The sequence below is a fragment of the Lontra canadensis genome, unplaced genomic scaffold, assembly GCF_010015895.1.
Source record: "Lontra canadensis isolate GAN:19392208 unplaced genomic scaffold, GSC_riverotter_1.0 scaffold113, whole genome shotgun sequence".
Lineage (NCBI taxonomy): Eukaryota > Metazoa > Chordata > Mammalia > Carnivora > Mustelidae > Lontra > Lontra canadensis.
Genome location: NW_022631107.1, coordinates 5642994 through 5664018, shown reverse-complemented (window position 1 = coordinate 5664018; position 21025 = coordinate 5642994). Strand labels below are relative to the sequence as shown.

General features: G+C 38.0%; 1 protein-coding gene across 5 annotated transcripts in view; it reads right to left on the bottom strand.

Annotated features, from left to right (window-relative positions):
• The window catches only part of KIF27 (kinesin family member 27), an 82948-nt gene that overhangs the window by 47617 nt on the left and 14306 nt on the right, over positions 1-21025 (bottom strand). For 3 of the 5 annotated variants that reach the window (XM_032840569.1, XM_032840570.1, XM_032840571.1), the window contains exons 3-6: positions 17735-17935; positions 13972-14930; positions 11181-11324; positions 5881-6087 (exon numbers count right to left, since the gene is read on the bottom strand). In XM_032840569.1, coding sequence (XP_032696460.1) covers positions 5881-6087; positions 11181-11324; positions 13972-14930; positions 17735-17935 — 1511 coding nt within the window. Of the gene's footprint in view, positions 1-5880; positions 6088-11180; positions 11325-13971; positions 14931-16978; positions 17086-17734; positions 17936-21025 lie in introns of those variants that run through there. The other 2 variants (XM_032840573.1, XM_032840572.1) reach the window with 2 other exon arrangements.

Genomic DNA, 21025 nt, shown 5'->3' with positions numbered 1-21025 from the left:
TCCCTCCCAGAAAAGCCTTCCTAATGCTAAAGATTCCTTGATATCTGACTTTTTTAGCTCTGCTGTTGGCCACCTAATAAGACCATCTGTCATACTGGTACCATGACAGATGCAGAATAAAGTTTCTAGGTGGATTCCCCATCCTGGCATGTGAGGGAGTAGGGAGGGGAATTACTTACAGAAGAACCAACTCAGAAGTATTTATTTAACAAGCACAATTACCCACAGATTCATTTTGCCCCCACAACAAACAGGCATAGGGGTTTCTCTTTGTCACAGGAATGGGAATTAATTTCAGGAGCAAATAAAATCTTTTATTCAGAGTCAAATTTTGTTCTCTAGAATCATAACTTGCTTTTAAAATTCCTGTCTACAAAGAAAACCAAATGATCCAGCTTTATAATGAAGACCAAATAAATTCCACAATAATTAATGATATTTAGCAAATTAATTCCTTAACAGTCATCCCACCCAAGACAAGGTGTTCTTTGCTTCTTGTGGGCTCATAAAGGGTTTTATAACCTTGGCCCTTCCCACCTAAGTCCTGGGTCCTGCTTCCCCTAAATTGCTTCTGTATTCCATAGCTCCCCACTTGAGCACTTTCAACCATAACCCCAAATAGTACTAATCACTACGTAAGTACTCAAATAAGCTGATTAATAACTCAGATAACTGAGGTGTCTACAACTAGAAACCATTATTTTATTCTAATCATTTTTTCCTAGAATTATACAGCCACAAGGCTAGAGAGAACTTTAAAGCTTACTGAGTTCAACTATTTACCCCATATCTCTCATCTATAATGTAACTTCTGCTGAAACATTGGTTGCAGGGGCCCTCACAAGCCCTGGGGCCTCGAAAATCATCTCTGGCAGTTTTCACTGATTAACCTTTCTTTATATTCCCATAGACGACTTCTCTGTAGTCCTACTTGTAGAGACAAAATATAACAATAACGATAAGCCTTCAAATATTTAAATTTTATTTATTTATTGAGAGGAGAGAGAGCATGAGCAGGGAGAGGGAGAAGCAGACTCCCTGCTGAGCTTAGAGCCTGACACAGGGCTCGATCCCAGCTCCCTGTGATCATGACCTGAGCCGAAGGCAGATGCTTAACTGACTGAGCCACCCCAGCACCCAAAACCTTCAAATATTTGAAAACAGGCATCATGTCCCCTCTGAATCAGAGTAAGTCCAGAGTTACTTCGGATGTTCACCAAGGTCCTTAAGCAACCTGGTTTTCTGAAAATAATCTAATTTGACTTAAAATGTTGTACCCAGACCTGAACTTGATGTTTCACATCATCATACAGAAAGATAATCTCCTACTAGTGATGCATTTGATTTGGATTCATCAGATACGCTACAACGTTGCTCAAGTCATTCACCATACACTGTACAAATTTTGTACAAAATTTCAATCAACAGTTCCACAAAGGTTTATGAGATATAATTTGTCACTTTGCTACTGTGACGCTGATGTATACTGCTGGAACGAGCTGCACAGCAAAGGAACCTGGTCTAAGCTAGGCAGACACATCTTCTCTGTGTTCTGCTGTGTTCATTCTTCACCCTGAGCCACTATGTATGCAAAGAATTAAAAAGGAAAGCAAAACAAAAACTAAATATCGCAAGCCTTCCTGTGAGATAAAATCTTAGTGAAACTGTTAACATGTAGTGTGGGGTTATGCACAGAAACTTTGTGACACAAGAATGTAATTCATTCAGAAAAAAGCAAGATTTTACAGATATTTCCACTTTTGTGAAGTTGGAGATTGCAGAAGATTTTTAAAATATATACCTCAAGAATACTTTGGTTGGGGTGCCTGGGTGGCTCAGTGGGTTAAGCATCTGCCTGTGGCTCAGGTCATGATCCCAGGGTCCTGGGATCAAAGAGTTCCACACCGACTCCTTCCTCTACAAGGAGCCTGCTTCTCCCTCTCCCTTTGCCCACCACTCCCCCTGCTTGTGCTTACTCTCTCTCTGTCAAATAAATAAAATCTTTAAAAAAGAATACTTTGGTTGGTTTTCTTAGCATACAATTATGTGAAGTACTGAAAGTGATATTAGGGAAGCCTGGGTGGCTCAGTCGGTTAAGCCTCTGCCTTCAGCTCAGGTCACGATCCCAGGATCCTGGGATTGAGTCCCTCACTGGTCTCCCTGCTCAGTGGGGAGCTATTCCCTCTACCCACTGCTCCTCCTGCTTGTGATCTCTTTCTCTGACAAATAAAAAAAAATTTTTTAAGTGTATTAGTTTACCCATTGCTTTTATTTCTATTTTATATCATATTTTATCAAATCGGAAATGCTATCAATTGTAAGACACACCATTATTTTTATTCTATTGAGAAGGAAAAAAAGCTGTCAAACCATGACATGCCATCAATTATAAAACATACCCTGCCATCAAAGATGATAAAATGTGAAAAAAAATGTAAGTCTTACGATCAATGAAATGAGCCAGGTTTTCATCAGCATTTGTGATATTATATTATACCTAAGCACTGACTGGGACCACCTCTGTAATTTTTTCTTTCCAAAGTGCCCTGCATATGTATAATACTGGCTCTTGACTTCAAATATATCATATTTACTATATTAAGAAAGTAGAAACCTGTTGTACTTTTTTCTTTAAGTTTAAATCAAGATTCAATAGATAAGTTTTTGGTACTACTGAGACAGAGGTGTTTTTTCTCTTTTTTCCTGTTAATTTGAAAAATAATTTGGAAACTTTTCCTTTTATTTACCTGTAAACTATTTAGTTGTGGGGTGCGATTTCATTAGGAATTCTGAATAAGTAGATACATCCTATAATTCCATTTTCAGATTATGAAATAATTGAAAACAAATGTGTAATGACAGGAAAAGGTACACAACTGTATGCTCCTAGGATAAATATTATCAGCTATTAAAAATCATGATGTTATAAGAGAATACTTAATGACTGTCAAATGTTCATGATATGTTGAGAAAAGCCAGTAATTAAAGTACATCCATAAATATAACAAATAATACTTTTAAAATTAAAGAAGAACTTTCCCCTCTTTCCCTCCAATATGTGTAAATAAGCACAGAAGAAATATTTCCTTTAAAAAAATACATTTCTGGGGCATCTGGACGACTCAGTAGGTTAAGCCTCTGCCTTCAGCTCAGGTCGTGATCTCAGGGTCCTGGGATGGAGCCCCGCATCAGGCTCTCTGCTCAGCGGGGAGCCTGCTTCCCCACCCCTCCTCTCTCTGCCTGTCTCTCTGCCTACTCATGATCTCTGTCAAATAAATAAATAAATAAAATCTTAAAAAAAAATAAATTTCCAATAAAGAACAGAACAAAAGAAATATTTCCTCATATGAGGACTATTTGCACTTCAAGAAAATATCAGAGCTAATGAACTCTAAAAGAAATTAACAGAGCTAGAAAATATTAGCTAGACTTCTGCCAAGGAGGCAAAACTCCAGGGAGAAAATGAAGTGGCATTTCAGATGTCCTCTTCAGTGTAATTCAGTTAGTCCTGGTATACAGTACGAAACCCTCGCCTCACTCTTAGAACAATGGAACAGTAAGCAGGACAGGATCGGCCATACAATGTCTTTCCATGCAAGCCTGCCTTCTCACTCTGCTGCAGCAACCAGCCCAAACAAGAGAGATGGCCTGGATTCCTGGACACACACCAGGAAAAAGAGAACCACCCCCATCCCCCAAGCTGCTAATCCTATAACTTTTGTATCTTCTTCCTTTCCCCACCTTTTAGTGGCTAACAGGGCTCTTTCAAGGTAGAAGGAAAATTTTTAAAAACAAAACAAAACTAAGGATTCTGCTCTTCTGAAACAATAACCATGGAACTCGTTATTCCAGTTATGTCTGTTTCAAGTCTAATCAAACAGCTAGAGGTAAGAACCCCTAAGGGCCTAACCTTTTTCAAGAGCCCACAGAAGTCTATCTCCTCAGACTACACGCGCACGCACGTGTGTATGTATGAATGTCGTAAAAAAAGAAAAAGACTGAGAAAGCATAAATATGTATGACTTTTGTAATCAGGGGGAAGAACACCCAAATGTTATTTTTAAAAAACAAAAGAATAGAAGAAACGGAAAATTCTTTCCCATTACTAGCCAATAGTTAATTAATTACAGAAGATATATAATTTTAAAGTTGAATTAAGTTATCAAATTTGAATCCTGCAAAGAATGTGCCCTTTGTCATGTTCCACGAAAATTTATCATGTATTTAGCCATAAAGAACATGTCAATAACTCTACAAAGTAAAGCTGAGATTAAAAATAACAGTGACTTGGGGCGCCTGGGTGGCTCAGTGGGTTAAAGCCTCTGCCTTCAGCTTAGGTCATGATCCCGATCGAGCCCCACGTCGGGCTCTCTGCTCAGCGGGGAGCCTGCTTCCACCTCTCTCTCTCTGCCTGCCTCTCTGCCTACTTGTGATCTCTGTCTGTCAAATAAATAAATAAAATCTTAAAAAAAAAAAAATAGTAACAGTGACTTAGGGTGCCTGGGTGGCTCAGTCGGTTAAGCGACTGCCTTCGCCTCAGGTCACGATCTCAGCGTCTTGGGGTCAAGTCCCACATCAGGCTCCCTGCTCTATAGGAAGCCTGCTTCTCTTTTTCCCACTCCCTCTGCTGTGTTCCCACTCTTGCTGTGTCTCTGTCAAATAAATAAATAAAATCTTTTAAAAAATAATAACTGATTTAAATGTTAAAACCCAATCACTCAGAATAGGTGAGTATTCTCAGGTAAAAAAGGAGCATCTGTCTTGCTCGCTCTGAGGCATGAACCTGGGACACAAGAGATGCAACCCATGAGCATGTGCCAGAGACGCAGTGTGCCAGTTTCCAATTCGCTATCTCATGTAAATCCTCTACACCCTCCTTAACATCTCCCCTAGCCTGACAGAAAAGGACCCTGGGGCTCACACAGGTTTAGGCATATGTACAGCAGACCTATGCACAGAGCTGCTCACACCTCAGACCGCCCGAGGGCACAGCCTCTAACACCTCTCCTACTACTCATCCCTTTAACTGTAACCCTCAGAGACCCAAATAAATCATTTCCCTTCATAAAACTAATCAATAGAAACCAAAATTCATGAATCTGCTACTTAATCTTTTCCATTAGAGATTTCTATTCCACTAGAGATTTCTTCTTTCCCTTTTTTCTTTTTTAAGATTTTATTTATTTATTTGTCAGAGAAAGAGAGTACAGGCAGTGGGAACAGCAGGCAGAGGGAGCGGCAGACTCCTCGCTGAGCAGGGAGCCGGATGCGGGACTCGATCCCACAACCCTGAGATCATGACCTGAGTTGAAGGCAGGTGTTTAACCCACTGAGCCACCCAGGCGTCCTGAGATTCCTTGTTTTTCAAGAAAAATCTGTGCGCATGTATTTACCACCCACGCAAATATTTATAAACAAAAATTAAAATGAAACTTCATACTAATCCTCAGAGACTTGATTATGTTAGCTTGACAAGTCTGAATAACAGATGTTATTTTGAAAATAATAAAACAGGCCAAATAAATAAAAATAAATACCCTCTAATCTTCCCACAACCTTGGTGTGGCTAAAGAAAGAAAAAAAAATTCATGAAGCTATCAGACTAAAGCGTGTCTGAAAATATGATGGCAAAGGATAGCTTTTTCTCCTTGGTGAATATAGACATCATCTTCAACTGTTTCTTCCAAATATAACTATACATTCTCCTATTTATTAATTTATTATTTAAAAGAAGCCTGATGAAAAAAGAAAGAATATGCATAAAAGTCCACGAAATCAAACAGAAAAAAACCCTGCTGAGATCATGCAAATACACTGTGATATCATAAAGAATATTTTTTAAATCTCAAAATCAGAAAGAGATCAATGTCTCGTCATTACCTTCCTGGAACCTGGTCTGGCTGGAATACAAATGTAATGTCCCAGACGAGAATCAAAGGGTACAGTGCACGGCCTCTTCGAGGCTGTCCTGATGTCTGGCCCGTCTCCACAAGGTTCCGTAGCTGAAGAGGTCATTGACAGGTTAAGTTTTGATAGTTCCTCACTCAGTTGATCCACAAGAAGTTGTTGTTCTATTATTTTTTCATTCTTTGTAGAAAAGAGATGCACATTTTTAAAATAGAGAACCTCTGTATGTGTGTAATGGTTAAAAATAAATTGTACATTGCCCCAAACCACAACTACCTTAACGGTACCAAAAACTCTCATTTCTCCACTGGTGAGTCTTCTGATACGATACTCACCAGCATCCAGGATCGTTCTGAAGGCTAAAATCTTTTGAAAAGGAAGCAAGGACAGAGAGCCTGAAGAGATAACTACTCAAAGAAAATGCCCCACACACTGTGATTGGTTGGTTTGTCATCCTGAAGCACTCTGATTTGTTGGTCTTTATAAACGGTTGGCCTTTCTGAGGGAAATCCAAGTGGTAACAAGAGAGAAGAAAGTTGCAAGTGGACAAAGAATTGCAAATGGCCAAGATGGCAGCAAAGGAGACGAGCTGGTGACAGGTAGGGTTAAGTGAAAGCCTTTACTCAGTGCCAAAGAAAGCCCAAGCACAAAGAGATAAAAGATAGGTAACTGATAGTCCTGGGAGAAAAAAGAACTTGGAAATCAAAAGCTGAACAAATTGTGTATCAGGAATGTGTGTGTGTGTTTGTGCACATGCACACGCATGTGTGGCTTAGCTTTCTATGTGTCTTCTAAAAAAACTTTTTTTCAGGTATATCCAGTCCAGCAAGCTCTAACATCAATCTCTGTTTTATCAGCACAAAGTTATGTAAACAAGAAATTGTCATTCATCTTAATACTTCACATTTACTACAATGTTCAAATGGGGGGAGAAAACCCAAAAGTTTCACAGTGCTAATGCTAAGCTATAAAAAGTCGACCTTATAAAAAATTAACGTATTCAGATAATTAAAGTATATGTCAATGGCATATATTGGAATCTTTGTATTTTCAGGGAAAGGGTAAAATACCAATTATATTAGACTTTATTTAATCAAGAGCGTATGGTATACGCTCCAGGAAAACCACCAAAACCATAAAGAATACAAGTATAAAACCTGAGCTCATGAAGTAAAAACAGAAAAATTAAAAATGTACAATGAATCCAAAAGAAGATAAGAAAAGAGAAAAAAAGAACATAGAGCAGAATAAGTAAAGGACAATGGTGGAATTACAACCAAAATATAAGAGTCATTAAATTCATAAGTGAACTAAGTAATCCAATTAAAATATTATAATTCATCAGAGAGGATTATAAAATTATATAACTTGCTGCTTACTAAGAAACACCACTAAAATAGACACACAAAGATGAAAAATAAGATGGAGAAAGACACATTATGTAATATTAATCAAAAGAAAGCTAGTAGGGCTATGTGAACACCCAAGTAGATTTTAAGGCAAAAACCATTAGAAAAGGTAAAAAATATTAAAAAAGGGGACTGGGTGGCTCTGTGGGTTAAAGTCTCTGCCTTCGGCTCAGATCATGATCCGAGGGTCCTGGGATCGAGCCCCACATAGGGCTCCCTACTCAGCAGGGAGCCTCCTTCCCCCTCTCTCTCAGCCTGCCTCTCTGCCTACTTGTGATCTCTCTCTCTGTCAAATAAATAAATAAAATCTTTTAAAAAAATTAAAAAGTTGAATTCACCAGGATGATGTAACAATCATGCATTTCTATGTACTTAATAACACATCTTCAATACGTAGAATGCAAAAATTGTCAGAACTATAACAAAAAGACCCCAAGAATTAGTAAAAATATAGATGTACAGGGGCACCTGGGTGGCTCAGTTGGTTAAGCATCCAACTCTTGATTTTTGACTCAGGTCACGATCTCAAGGTCGTGAGATCCAGCCCTGCGTGAGGCTCTGCACTCAGTGTGGAGTCTGACTAGGATCCTCTCTCTCCATTATGAGGCAAAAAAAAAAAAAAAAAGATTTTCTCTCTGCTCCCTCAGCCCCCTGCCCCCACTCATGCATGCACTCTCTCTCAAATAAATAAATAAAATCTTAAAAAAAAAAGAAGAAAATGTCCATCACCAAAAAAGTCCATCAATAGTAGAATAGAGTCAAGCAGAGTCAATTATCATATGGTTTCACTTACTTGTAGAGCACAAGGAATAACACAGAGAAATGGGGAGATAGAGAGGAGAAGTGAGTTGGGGGAAATCCTAGGGGAGATTGTGAGAGACGGTGGACTCTGAGAAACAAACTGAGAGTTTTGGAGAGGAGGGGGTGGGGGGATGGGTGAGATTGGTGGTGGATATTAAGGAGGGTACGTATTGCATGGAACACTGAGCGTGATTCATAAACAATGAATCTTGGAACACTGAAAAAATAAAATAAAATATTTTAAAAATAGTAGAATAGAAATATAAATTGCAATCTATTCATACAATGAAATCCTGTATAGCTATAAACTATAACAAGCTATAGTTACATTGTGGATGAGTCAGAACAAAAAGATATTCAATAAAAGCAACTAGATACTAAAGAATACACATACTGAAGGATTAAATTTATAAAAATTCCAAAATGTAAACTGTAGTGTTCAGGGATACATAGTAAAACCACAAAGCAAAGCAGAGAAAGCATTACTCTGAAGTAAGGAAAGTGACTTTCTCTGAGCAGGATGAACTAAGGACTTCTGAGGGGCTGACAGTTTACTATGTCTTTTTTTTTTTTTTTTAAGATTTATGTTGTTAAGTTTTTATTTAAATTCCAGTTAGTTAACATACAGGGTAATATTAGTTTCAGGTGTACAATAGAGTGACTCAACACCTGCATACAATAGCCGGAGCTCATCACAACAGGTGCATACCTTAATCCCCATCACCTGTTTCCTCCGACCCCCCCCCCCACCACCACCTCGCTGGTAACCATCAGTTTGTTCTCTATAATTAATAGTCTGTTTCTTGGTTTGCCTCTCTCACTCTTTTTTCCCCTATGCTTATTTGTTTTGTTTCCTAAATAGGAGGCTAAGACAGAAAAGTTGAAAGATTTAACCAGAGTTAAAGAGCAAATCACTGATGGGAGTATGAAGGGATGATCTAATAAATTTTAAAGTTTGTGTCTACCCTCCAGCTCTTATCACCATCACATTGCCTGTTACCTTGGCAAACAAGAGAATGGAAAGACACAAAGAAAATGCAACCATCATACAATGTGCAAATTAAGTTCCTGGATATCATCTTCCTATTTGTGAAGGATAAATCAGAGTAGGGGAAAAACTCTAATAACACTTTTAGTTGCCTGAAACTGCAACTGAAACCTATTTTTGTAAACACTCCCATTTATCATTTAAAATGCTCCTGTTACAGAGTAGAGAGCCCAGATATGGACCCTCAACTCTATGGTCAAATAATCTTCGACAAAGCGGGAAAAAATATACAGTGGAAAAAAGTCTCTTCAATAAATGGTGCTGGGAAAATTGGACAGCTATATGTAGAAGAATGAAACTCGACCATTCTTTTACACCATACACAAAGATAAACTCGAAATGGATAAAAGACCTCAATGTGAGACAGGAATCCATCAGAATCCTAGAGGAGAACACAGGCAGTAACCTCTTCGATATCAGCCACAGCAACTTCTTTCAAGATATGTCTCCAAAAGCAAAGGAAACAAAAGCGAAAATGAACTTTTGGGACTTCATCAAGATCAAAAGCTTCTGCACAGCAAAGGAAACAGTCAATAAAACAAAGAGGCAACCGACGGGATGGGAGAAGATATTTGCAAATGACAGTACAGACAAAAGGTTGATATCCAGGATCTATAAAGAACTTCTCAAACTCAACACACACAAAACAGATAATCATATAAAAAAATGGGCAGAAGATATGAACAGAGACAGAGACTTCTCCAATGAAGGCATACAAATGGCTATCAGACACATGAAAAACTGTTCATCATCACTAGCCACCAGGGAGATTCAAATTAAAACCACATGGAGATACCACCTTACACCAGTCAGAATGGCCAAAATTAGCAAGACCGGAAATAACGTGTGTTGGAGAGGATGTGGAGAAAGGGGAACCCTCTTACACTGTTGGTGGGAATGCAAGTTGGTGCATCCACTTTGGAGAACAGTGTGGAGATTCCTTAAGAAATTAAAAATAGAGCTTCCCTATGACCCTGCAATTGCACTACTGGGTATTTACCCCAAAGATACAGATGTAGGGACGCCTGGGTAGCTCAGTGGGTTAAAGCCTCTGCCTTCGGCTCAGGTCATGATCCCAGGGTCCTGGGATCGAGTCCTGCATCGGGCTCTCTGCTCAGCAGGGAGCCTGCTTCCTCCTCTCTTTGCCTGCCTCTCTGCCTACTTGTGATCTCTGTCAAATAAATAAATAAAATCTTTAAAAAAAAAAAAAAAGATACAGATGTAGTGAAAAGAAGGGTCATCTGTACCCCAGTGTTTATAGCAGCAATGGCCACGGTCGCCAAACTGTGGAAAGAACCAAGATGCCCTTCAACGGACGAATGGATAAGGAAGATGTGGTTCATATACACTATGGAGTATTATGCCTCCATCAGAAAGGATGAATACCCAACTTTTGTAGCAACATGGACAGGACTGGAAGAGATTATGCTGAGTGAAATAGCAGAGAGAGTCAATTACCATATGGTTTCACTTATTCGTGGAGCATAACGAATAACATGGAGGACATAGGGAGATGGAGAGAAGAAGGGAGTTGAGGGAAATTGGAAGGGGAGATGAACCATGAGAGACTATGGACTCTGAAAAACAATCTAAGGGTTTTGAAGGGGTGGGGGGTGGGAGGTTGGGGGAGCCAGGTGGTGGTTATTAAGGAGGGCACGTATTGCATGGAGCACTGGGTGTGGTGCAAAAACAATGAATTCTGTTATGGTGAAAAGAAATTTAAAAAAAAGAAAATACCATTTAACAGATTATTTATTTTATTTTTCTGGGTTCTTTGCATCATCTTTGAATATTGTATCTCATATATAGTGGCTACAAAAAATGTTTGTGTCATATTATTCACTTAAAAATAAATAAAGGTTTTGTCAAACAAAAACAAAAACAAAAAACAATGAATTCTGTTATGCTGAAAAGAAATAAATAAAATTTTTTTAAATAAATAGATAAAATGCTCCTGTTTAGTGAAGTACTAGTTCAACTAAATCTACTGCTCTAAATACGTTAAGAAACTCTACCTGTAATCTATTCACTTTCTGCGCTTCTTTCAAAGATACCATGTGGCCTTTGTTTTCATGGACCATCATTTGCACTTGGTTCTTTAGTTCCTTCACCTCCAGTTCTCTCTGATGAAACACAACTTCATCGGCAGCCAGTGCACACTGGGAAGAGGGAAAGAGAGCACAAGAGATTCACCATGGAAAACATTCAGGAGAGCCCAGAAATTACCACAGAAACTGGGGATTTATTGACAATTTGACGATGTTTCTTGAAATTTTCTTATCCTATTCACTTTCAAGATTTTTCTCTCCTCGTTAGGAGAAAGAAACAGTGTCGAGGACCTAGCATGACTATAACCTAAGAATTAATTACTGTAATGATAGAAAATTTTTCCTGGTTTTAGTTCCTGATTTTTAAAACCAAAAAGTTACTCAGTTTCTAGAGTGCACTCAGTTAAGATTTTTACAAGTTTGCTAGAAGTGCCATGAGATTTTTAATGTGGGCTTTTAAAAATCAAAGAGGTCACATTTTCCAAATTGACCTATAGAGTTAAGAATGCATTTGGATTTTTAAATAAAGAATATCTGCTAATTTTTAAAAAGATTTATTTATTTATTTATTTATTTGACAGACAGAGATCACAAGTAGGCAGAGAGGCAGTCAGAGAGAGAGAAAGAGAAGAGGAAGCAGGCTCCCCGCTGAGCAGAGAGCCCGATGTGGGGCTCGATTCCAGGACCCTGGGATCATGACCCGAGCCGAAGGCAGAGGCTTTAACCCACTGAGCAACCCAGGCGCCCCATATCTGCTAATTTTATGCACTTTCACTATGAAGAGATATTTTGAAGAGGTCTAAAAATACGGTTAAACAAAGAGTTTTCTTAATTTCTAATGAATTGTGCCTGTTTTCAAATAAACCTGGATATGCAAATAATACTTTAAAACAATTTTTAAATTAAATAAACAGAAAGAAACGTAACATTTGTCAAGTCTATTCTATGCCAGATAATGACTTGACATTTTAAAAATATCTCACTGAATAGACAGGGTTACTTTTTCATGAAGAAATTAAGAGATTAAGGCCTCTCCCCAAGATGACACAGTAGATAAACTAAATTCCTGATCTTCTAGCCCAGGGCCTATCTGAATCCAAAGCCCATGCTCTTTCTTCTAAGCTATAGGAAAGTAGCTGATTTGCAAAAATGAGTATTCACTTTACATAAGATTTCATTCACAGAAACAAGCTATGTATGTGACTTCTCAAGCAATGGCATCAGGGTAGATGGGCCCCTGCACTGAGAACCCACAGCCTGAGGCCTGCCTTGATTTTGCCACAGCCTCATAGTAGAACTTAGGGTAAGGCCCTTCTTTGCTCTGCTTGGGATCCTCAAATGACCAAACAAGGAAAGGACACATGACCCTATTAGTCCTTATGACTCCACACGTGTATAGGACCTATGTGACTTCTTTCATAAAATAAGCTATAACTGGGATGCCTGGGTGGCTCAGTTGGTTAAGCAGCTGCCTTCAGCTTAGGTCATGATCTCAGGGTCCTGGGATCAAGCCCTGCATCGGGCTCTCTGCTCAGCAGGAAGCATGCTTCCCCCGCCGCCCCCCTCTGCCTGCCTCTCTGCCTGCCTCTCTGCCTACTTGTGATCTCTGTCTGTCAAATAAATAAATAAAATCTTTTTTTTTTTAAGAGATCACAAGTAGGCAGGGGGGCGGGGGAAGCAGGGTCCCCACAGAGCAGAGAGCCTGATTCGGAGCTCGATCCCAGGACCCTGGGATCATGACCTGAGCCAAAGGCAGAGGCTTTAACCCACTGAGCCACGCAGGCGCCCCTAGAGGACCTCATTTTAAAATTGTAAAGAAATCTTGTGAACAGGGCACCTGGGTGGCTCAGATGGTTAAGCCTCTGCTTTCAGCTCAGGTCATGATCCCAGGCTCTGGGATCGAGTTCCGCAATGGGCTCCCTGGTCAACGGGAAGCCTGCTTCTCCCTCTCCTGCTCCCCCTGCTTGTGCTCTCTCTCTCTCTTTCTCTGTCAAATAAATAAATAAAATCTTTAAAAAGAAAAAAAATCTTGTGAACAAAAAGTTTAAGAGCTGCTGTAATAGAGGTTTCTTTCTAATACATATAAAAAGGTCTTGAGGAAAGATTTCTAACTAGAAAGCTATGTTTTTAACTATACATTTTCCTATTTTCAAAAACTGGCAGAATATCCATTTGTCTACTAGACCCCCATGTAAGGAGGACTGGATGTATCTTGTTTCCCATAATTTCCCCATTGACATAAAATCTTCCCATACTGTGTGTGAATAGAAGGTGAGAAGCGTAACTCTGAACTCAACGTACGTTTATATAATATAAATACGTATACCTACATCCCTTACTGTCAAATAAGATGATTTCTTTGCTTGTTCAAAAAACCCAGCATTCCACACTCAAAGGATGAAGTTTATTTTTTTTCCTTCAAGAACCACCGACCCAAAGAGGAATGAAGACTCACTAACGTACAACTTCACTTTGTTTTCTGAAATTGTGTTTCTCTTCATCCTCTAAATCAATGAGCAGGTCCGCAAGATTCTGCTTCATAAATATACCAAGTGAAGATATTAAAAGAGAAAGGAGAAGGAGCTGAGAAGGTGTCAATTAAGAGGACAAAGCGGTAGGAAAAGGGAAGTAACTGAGCAAAGGCAAATGAGATTTCACACATAATCCTTTCGAAAAACTTCTGAGGTTCCAAAATGATCCTTGCCCCAGTAAAAGGAGTCGTCCAACAAGCCACCAACAAAAGGCATCCACCACGTACCTGGCATTTCTTCAGCTCTCGCTTCAGCTGGAGGACGGTAACATGCTGAGGCCCTTCTCCCAGGCTGCCGAGGCCGTGGCTCCCTCTGAAGGAGGTGAACACCGCCTTCTTGACCTCCTGAGTCATGTTCAGCCACTCCTGCAGTTTGTGCAGCTGCTTTGGGTTCAGTCGGACGGCCTCCTTTAGGTCCACCAGGAAGGTAACGGCCTCCTCCACGCAGTTCTGGTAACACAGACATTCGCCTTGCAGCTGGGCCACTTGCTCCTCCAGAGAAAGGATCCTGTTTCTCTCAGAAGTCTCCTCTGGATGGATCTGGCTGGTTTGGCTGATGCTAGCCTGTTGGCTTTGCAAAGCTTCTCGAAGCAACTTAATTTCAAACTCCATTTCGTCCATGCGGTCTGACTCGGGGCTGAAGTTTAAGGTGGGCTTGTTTCTAATATTGCGGGCTCTGTTGGCATATTTGAGGGAATTTAAGGACTCATCAAAATCTGAGGAGGATGGGCTGACACAAGTGATCATGACAGTCTTGGCGCTGCCTCCCAGGGAATCTTTCAGAAGCCGGGTAATTTTCGCATCCCTATATGGAATATGTGAACTCTTCCTGCGGGGGTCCCCGAGAGCGCTGATGACGTTGCCTAAAGCCAGCAACCCGCTGTTGATCTGAATGGATTCTTTGAACCGTTCGCCAGTATTCCCTGTTTTGGTTACTCTTTCGGAGCCAGCCAAGTCCACAAAGTGGAACTTCGAGACAATCTGCCGACGGGAGTACCACGATCCGTCTTCACCTGCCTCTATATTTTTCTCCACTTGACAGATGCTGATTGTAAAAATCGCATGTGATCTACTGGAGTGCTCGTTCATTTGCGTGGTCCCTGTATGCCTGGCTGCATTCCCCATCTCCAGGAGACTCATCACCTCATCTGCGCTCTCCACCTGGCATTCTTTGGCCCCAACAATCACTTAAAACAGCAACAGCAAGTTTTTAAACCAAATTTTAATCAAAACCCAATTACAACAGTTAATATTGGCTGAACTGCCCAGGCTAAGAAAAGCTCTTAAAAATAAAAAAATCAATAGCACTTCAAACAACAGTGACATCAGCAAATTCATTAAGTAATTTTAGATAATCTCCCAAAGGAACGATTTTAACAGACAGCACTCATTTTGATGTTTACATTCTAAAAGAAGTTATACATACATATATTTTAAACAATCTGGTTTCTTTGGAGTCACACTCAATTCTTTAAGATGGCTGACTAAAGAAAAACTCTTTATTCCGGTATTTTGACTTGTAGAGTCTAATAGACTTACTAAAAAAAAACAGATTAAACAGAAAACTCAAAAGAATTAATCAGTAGTATATTAATGAAGAGAAATTCACGTCTTTTGAGTTGTGTTAATATTCAAGTCATCTTTAGGTTTATGGTTTTTGGTATTGTATGGTCATGACCAATGATAAATGACAACTTCAGTGTAAATAAAATTGGTTAGTCATCTTAAGAACAGGTATGCCCTACATAATAGCAGAGTACAAGGTAAACAAATGTGATGGCAATTCAAAAAAAAAAAGTTTCTATTTCAAGAACAGCAGAATAGGAGCCACAAATAAGCCAAAGCTTACTGCCCACATTATTTGTTTATATTCAAACATATTTCAAAAAGCAGCAGGCAGATTTGGGATTTGAATCAGAGCAGTAAAGCTCCTGATTCTGTGCTTGAATTACAGTGTCCCGTTTCCTCTTTATACAGATCCGGTCATGTCACTGTCTTCTTGAAAAATGATCATTTTGCTTTCATTATTTCCAACATGACACCTTAACAACTGAGAACATTTAAAGTTCTAGTACCTATACTACAAACGGGGAATGCTAAAAGATCAGCAATTATAAAATATGACAATGTAACTGTAAAGCAAAGGGTAACTTTCATAAATTTTTCCTGTTAGGCTACAGCTTAGCACTATCTCTGGTCCTCAAACCCAGCTGCGAATCACCTGGAAGTTTTATAAAAGAGAAAGTAGCAAGGCTCAGGCCCCATTCCAGACAAATTCATGAGAATTTCTGAAAAGTGGGGCCCAAAAGACAGTATTTCTTAAAAAGCTTCCACGGTGATACTGATGGTGCAGCATCCCAGGCTGGATCCGAAACATTGCTTCACACACAGGAAGTAAATAAATATGTCAAACAAATACACTTTGGTAGTGAATGGAACATTACATAAGACAGATGCCAATCGGTCTTAAGACAATTTGTGGCATCTTCCCAAAACTTTTGCAGAACTGATATTAGCTATTAAGTTTATCAGGAGGGATAGTGTATACTTCTGCATTATTTGACTCTTCTACAATAAACATGTGTCATTTCTGTTATCTTCTTAACAGAAGAGAAAAACACTCAATAATTATATTTTATACGATACAGGAGCTCAAAACGTTGGTTTGAAGTGTGTCCAGAAAAGAGAAACTATACTGAATTATCTACTGAGACCATAGACTACTATGTCTGCTTTCTTTCTAAAAAACAAAACCTAAACCATTCTCTCCAAACATCGAGGAATGCCAGGGCTGCCAAGACAAGGCCAATTAAGAGGACAAACTTCACTGCCCCTGGAAGGCACTCTGAATGATATTACTTTCCTGCTAGGAAATTTCCTCAAGGAGTCAGTGACTCCTCAGGTGGGATCCTTTATCTCCAAGAAGGGTTCTACCTTAGTATCTTTTCTAAGAGAGAAACACACCCAAGTCAGTGTTGTTAATAATAGTGAAAATCTAGAAACAGCTTAAATGTCCAAGAATGGAGCATTAATTTTAAAAAGCATAATACATTCCAAAGACAAAATCACCACATGACCACGAAGAGTCATAAGTTTGAAAAATATTTAACGGTGTGTGAAAACGCCCACAAAATATTAAGTGAAAAAATAAGGAACAATGTTACACGTCAGGTTCTAAGTACATTTTAAAAAAATTTATATGTGCACAGAAAAAGAAATCTAGAAGGAAACACACCAAAAACAGAAGTTGTTCTTTCTGGGTTCTGGGATTAAAGATGATCTTCAACTTTCTTCCTTAAACTTTCCTATGTTTTCAAAGTGTTCTATGCTGAACATATTACCCTTTAAATCAGAAAAGCAGAAAGTGTTATTCTTTAAAATACTTATACTTTGACCCAACTAACCTTCTCCTATTTCCAAACAAATGGATATTTAATGAAATTAACAGGTTGTTAGCATAGAAATTCAGACCACAAGAAGCACAACGATGGACAGTGTCGATATGAGGAAGAAAACACGTAAATGGTGCAAATTTGAGAAAGAGAGAGAGAAAGAGGGAGGAGGCAACAGATGTGGTGGGACAAAATCAAAGAGGAAGAAAGGAGAATTCTGGAACAACTTGGACAAACACCAAAGGAAGAAGCCATCCCCACTCTGGGGAAAACTCTGGGAGGAAAAAAAAAAAAAGCACGAAAACTAATTTAGCCTATTTTGAAGTCTTGCTGGAGATCAACTCAGAGCAGGGGCAATTATAGAAAATAAGTACCTTGAATTACAACTTATTAACTTAATCTTACCAACCTGTCTGAACTACGTTTCACCTGGGTGATTTAATGGATATTGGTAATCAAAAAGTTACCCAATTTTAAAGTAAAAGCAAATGCATTTTGCTTCAATGTCTGTTTTAAAGATTCTTTGGAATACATCCTGAAACTCAATTAAATCACATCTATTTGCTAATGAAGGCTATCAGTTAAGTAGGCTACTTTACCTGTGTTTCCTTTTTCATCTTCTCGGATGTGAAGATCCTTCATAGATGTTTCCAATTCTAGAAGATCTCTTAGGTCTTCCTTATATACTTCGATATAAGACACTTTAATACTAAAATCAATGCTAGGGTTTTCAGAGATGTTTTGAAATATTTCTTGGATAGCTCGAGGAATGATACCCTTTTGTCCTTCCACAACTGAAGCTAAAAATTTAAAGAAAGGACATGTGAAAATTAAAATATAAGAAAGGCTAAAACCCTACATTTACAACATATTTTTATATAACTATATTATAAATTTTTAAAACCATAACTTCAAATTTCATGTGTAAAAGTTTCCCCAATTTTTTAAACAGTTTTAAAAATTTTAAATAAGCAGAAGAATAAATTGAGACTTAAGGTTAAATATGTTAAGCCAATTTAGAAACCTACCCACCATTTGTAGCATCGTTCCATGGGAAACACATTCTAAGCTACAAAAAGCTGGCTTTCAAATGAACCTTAAAAACAGCTTCCAGGTTGAAAATTACCAATGTTTAGATCTTGGGCAGCATCCTGAAAATCTGAACCTCTATTAACTTGGACTGCCTTTCGCCTAATTTAAGATGCAAGACTGCCATCATGTGGCAAGTAAAGGAAGCTATAGGTTTTTCTAATACAAAGGAAAAAATGAAGATTGAAGATTGTTTCCCTTTTTTTTTTAAGATTTATTTTATTTATTTTAGAGACACTGTGTGTCATACGCAAACACTGAATCATAGAACACTACATCAAAAACTAATGATGTACTACTGTATGGTGACTAACATGTCATAAAAAAGAATAAATAAAATGGAATTATACCAAAAAAAATTATTTATTTCTGAGAGAATGTGTGTGTATGTGCAAGTGGGGAGAGACTCCCTGAGTGTGGCTCCAACAGGATCCCAGGACCCTGAGATCATGATCTGAGCAGAAATCAAGAGTTGGTCACTTAACCCACTGAGCCACCCAGGCAACCCTAAAGATACCTTTTTGAGAGTTTCCAAGAACTAGCCAACAGCATTATGTATAAATTACAGTGCAATACATGTTTTGTAGATTAGCCAGAATGTAAGGCTGATTTGAAATAGCTCATTCATTCCCCACTTCAACAGATAACAAAGCACAATAATTGAAAAGACTTATCAGAATGCTGAATTTCAAGTAATATTTATAATAAAGTTTCAATATGTATTTCAGTAATCTAAATATCACACTTCAATATTATACTTACATTCCTGAGATAGACTGTTTCAATAGAGAGAACTTGTAAAGTTTTATATCTCAACAGCCATTATTAGCTATTATATTATTTATAGTACACACAAGTGTTTATAGAGAATGTATGCCTGGTACAAGTCAGTAAATCCAAGGTTCTGAGAAGTAGGAAAGTGAATATTAGTAAATAAGCACCATATTGAAAAAATAAGAGATTATTATTCTGCCACCATGCCTAGCATGGTACCCTACACACACTACAAATGCTCAACAAATTATTTATTGGAGAAAAAAAAAACAGAATTATTAAAATCAAACAGCAGATGATGGATCAAGAATTGGAGTCCTTAAAAGCCTGGGAAATAAAAAAATGCTTAACAATTTCACCAATATACCAAGAAATGTAACTTCAAACAACAAAGTATAATTTTTCACCTATCAGATGACCAAAAAAATATTTTGGATTTATAATATCCAATAAGTGACAAGGATACAAACAAATGGCTTTCATATATTGGTGGTAGGACTTATAGCCTTTTTGGAAGCTGATTTGTCCGTCTCTATCTACATTTTAAATGTGCATTCACTTTAACTCAAAAAATCCACTTCTTGGAATCTGTTTTATATAAATACTAACACATGGTGCAAAGTTAAATATACAAAGATATACACTGCAACTTTTTTATGATAGTAAAAATCAGAAACAACCTAAATAAATGTCCATTAATACTGGAATGGAGGAACTATGGTCCATTCAAACTATGGAATATTATATAGTCCAAAAAATTAGATGAAATTCTATGACCTATACAGGAAGTAATGGAATATTTTATATTGTCAAATGCAAAAATAAAGTTATAGAATCACAGGTATAATTCATTAAACAAACAAAACAACAAGAAAAAAAAATACATGTGTATTTCTAAAATGCCTAGAAAAACATCTAGAGACAGAGACCCAAATAAAATTTCTAATGGAAGGGGAGAAATAAGAACCAACACCACAGATAGACAAACAAACATAACAGAATACTATGAAAACCTGTATGACAACAAACTGGAAAACTTAGGAGGAATGGAAAATTCCTAGAAACATATAACCTACCAAAACCAAAACAGGAAGAAATAGAAAATTTGAACAGACCAATCACTAGCAGTGAAATTGAATCAGTAATCCAAAAACTCACAAAAAACAAAAATGCAGGACTAAACGATTTCACAGAAGAATTCTACCAAACATTTCAAGAGTTAATACCCATTCTTCTCAGGGCACCTGGGTGGCTCAGTTGGTTAAGCATTCGGCTCTTAATTTCAGCTCAGGTCATGATCTTAGGGTATCAGGCTCCCCACTCAACAGAGTCTGCTTGTCTCCCTCTCTCCCTTGCTCTCATTCTCTCTCTAAAATGAATAAAGAAATCTTCAGAAAAAAGTTAATACCCACTCTTCTCAAACCATTCAAAAAAAAAAAAAAAAAAAAAAGGAAAAAAAAAATTAAAACCCCACCCTTCAAAACCATTAAAAAAAAAAAAAAAAAAAAAGAGGAAAGAAAACTTCCAAATTCAAGCTTTAAAGCCAGTATCACCCTGATACCAAAACCAGATAAAGACACCCCCAAAAAAGAGAACTAAAGGCCAATATCTCTCATGAATATAGATGAAAAAATCCTCAACAAAAGACTAGTCAATTGAATCCAATGATAAAATTTTAAAAATCATACCACTATCAAGTGCGATTTATTCCACGATCCCAGTGTACTCTAATATTTGCAAAACAATCAATGTCATACATCATATCAATAATAGAAAGGATAGGGACACCTGAGTGGCTCTGTTGGTTAAGCAACTGCCTTCGGCTCAGCTCATAATCCTAGGGTCCTGGGATCCTGCTTCTCCCTCTGCCTGCCTCTCTCCTTGCTTCTGCTTGCGTGCTCTCTTTCTCTCTGACAAATAAGCAAATAAAATCTTAAAAAAAAAAAATAACAGTAAGGATAAAACCACAGGCTTATTCAATAAATGCAGAAAAAGCATTTGACAAAGTGTAACATCCATTCGTGATA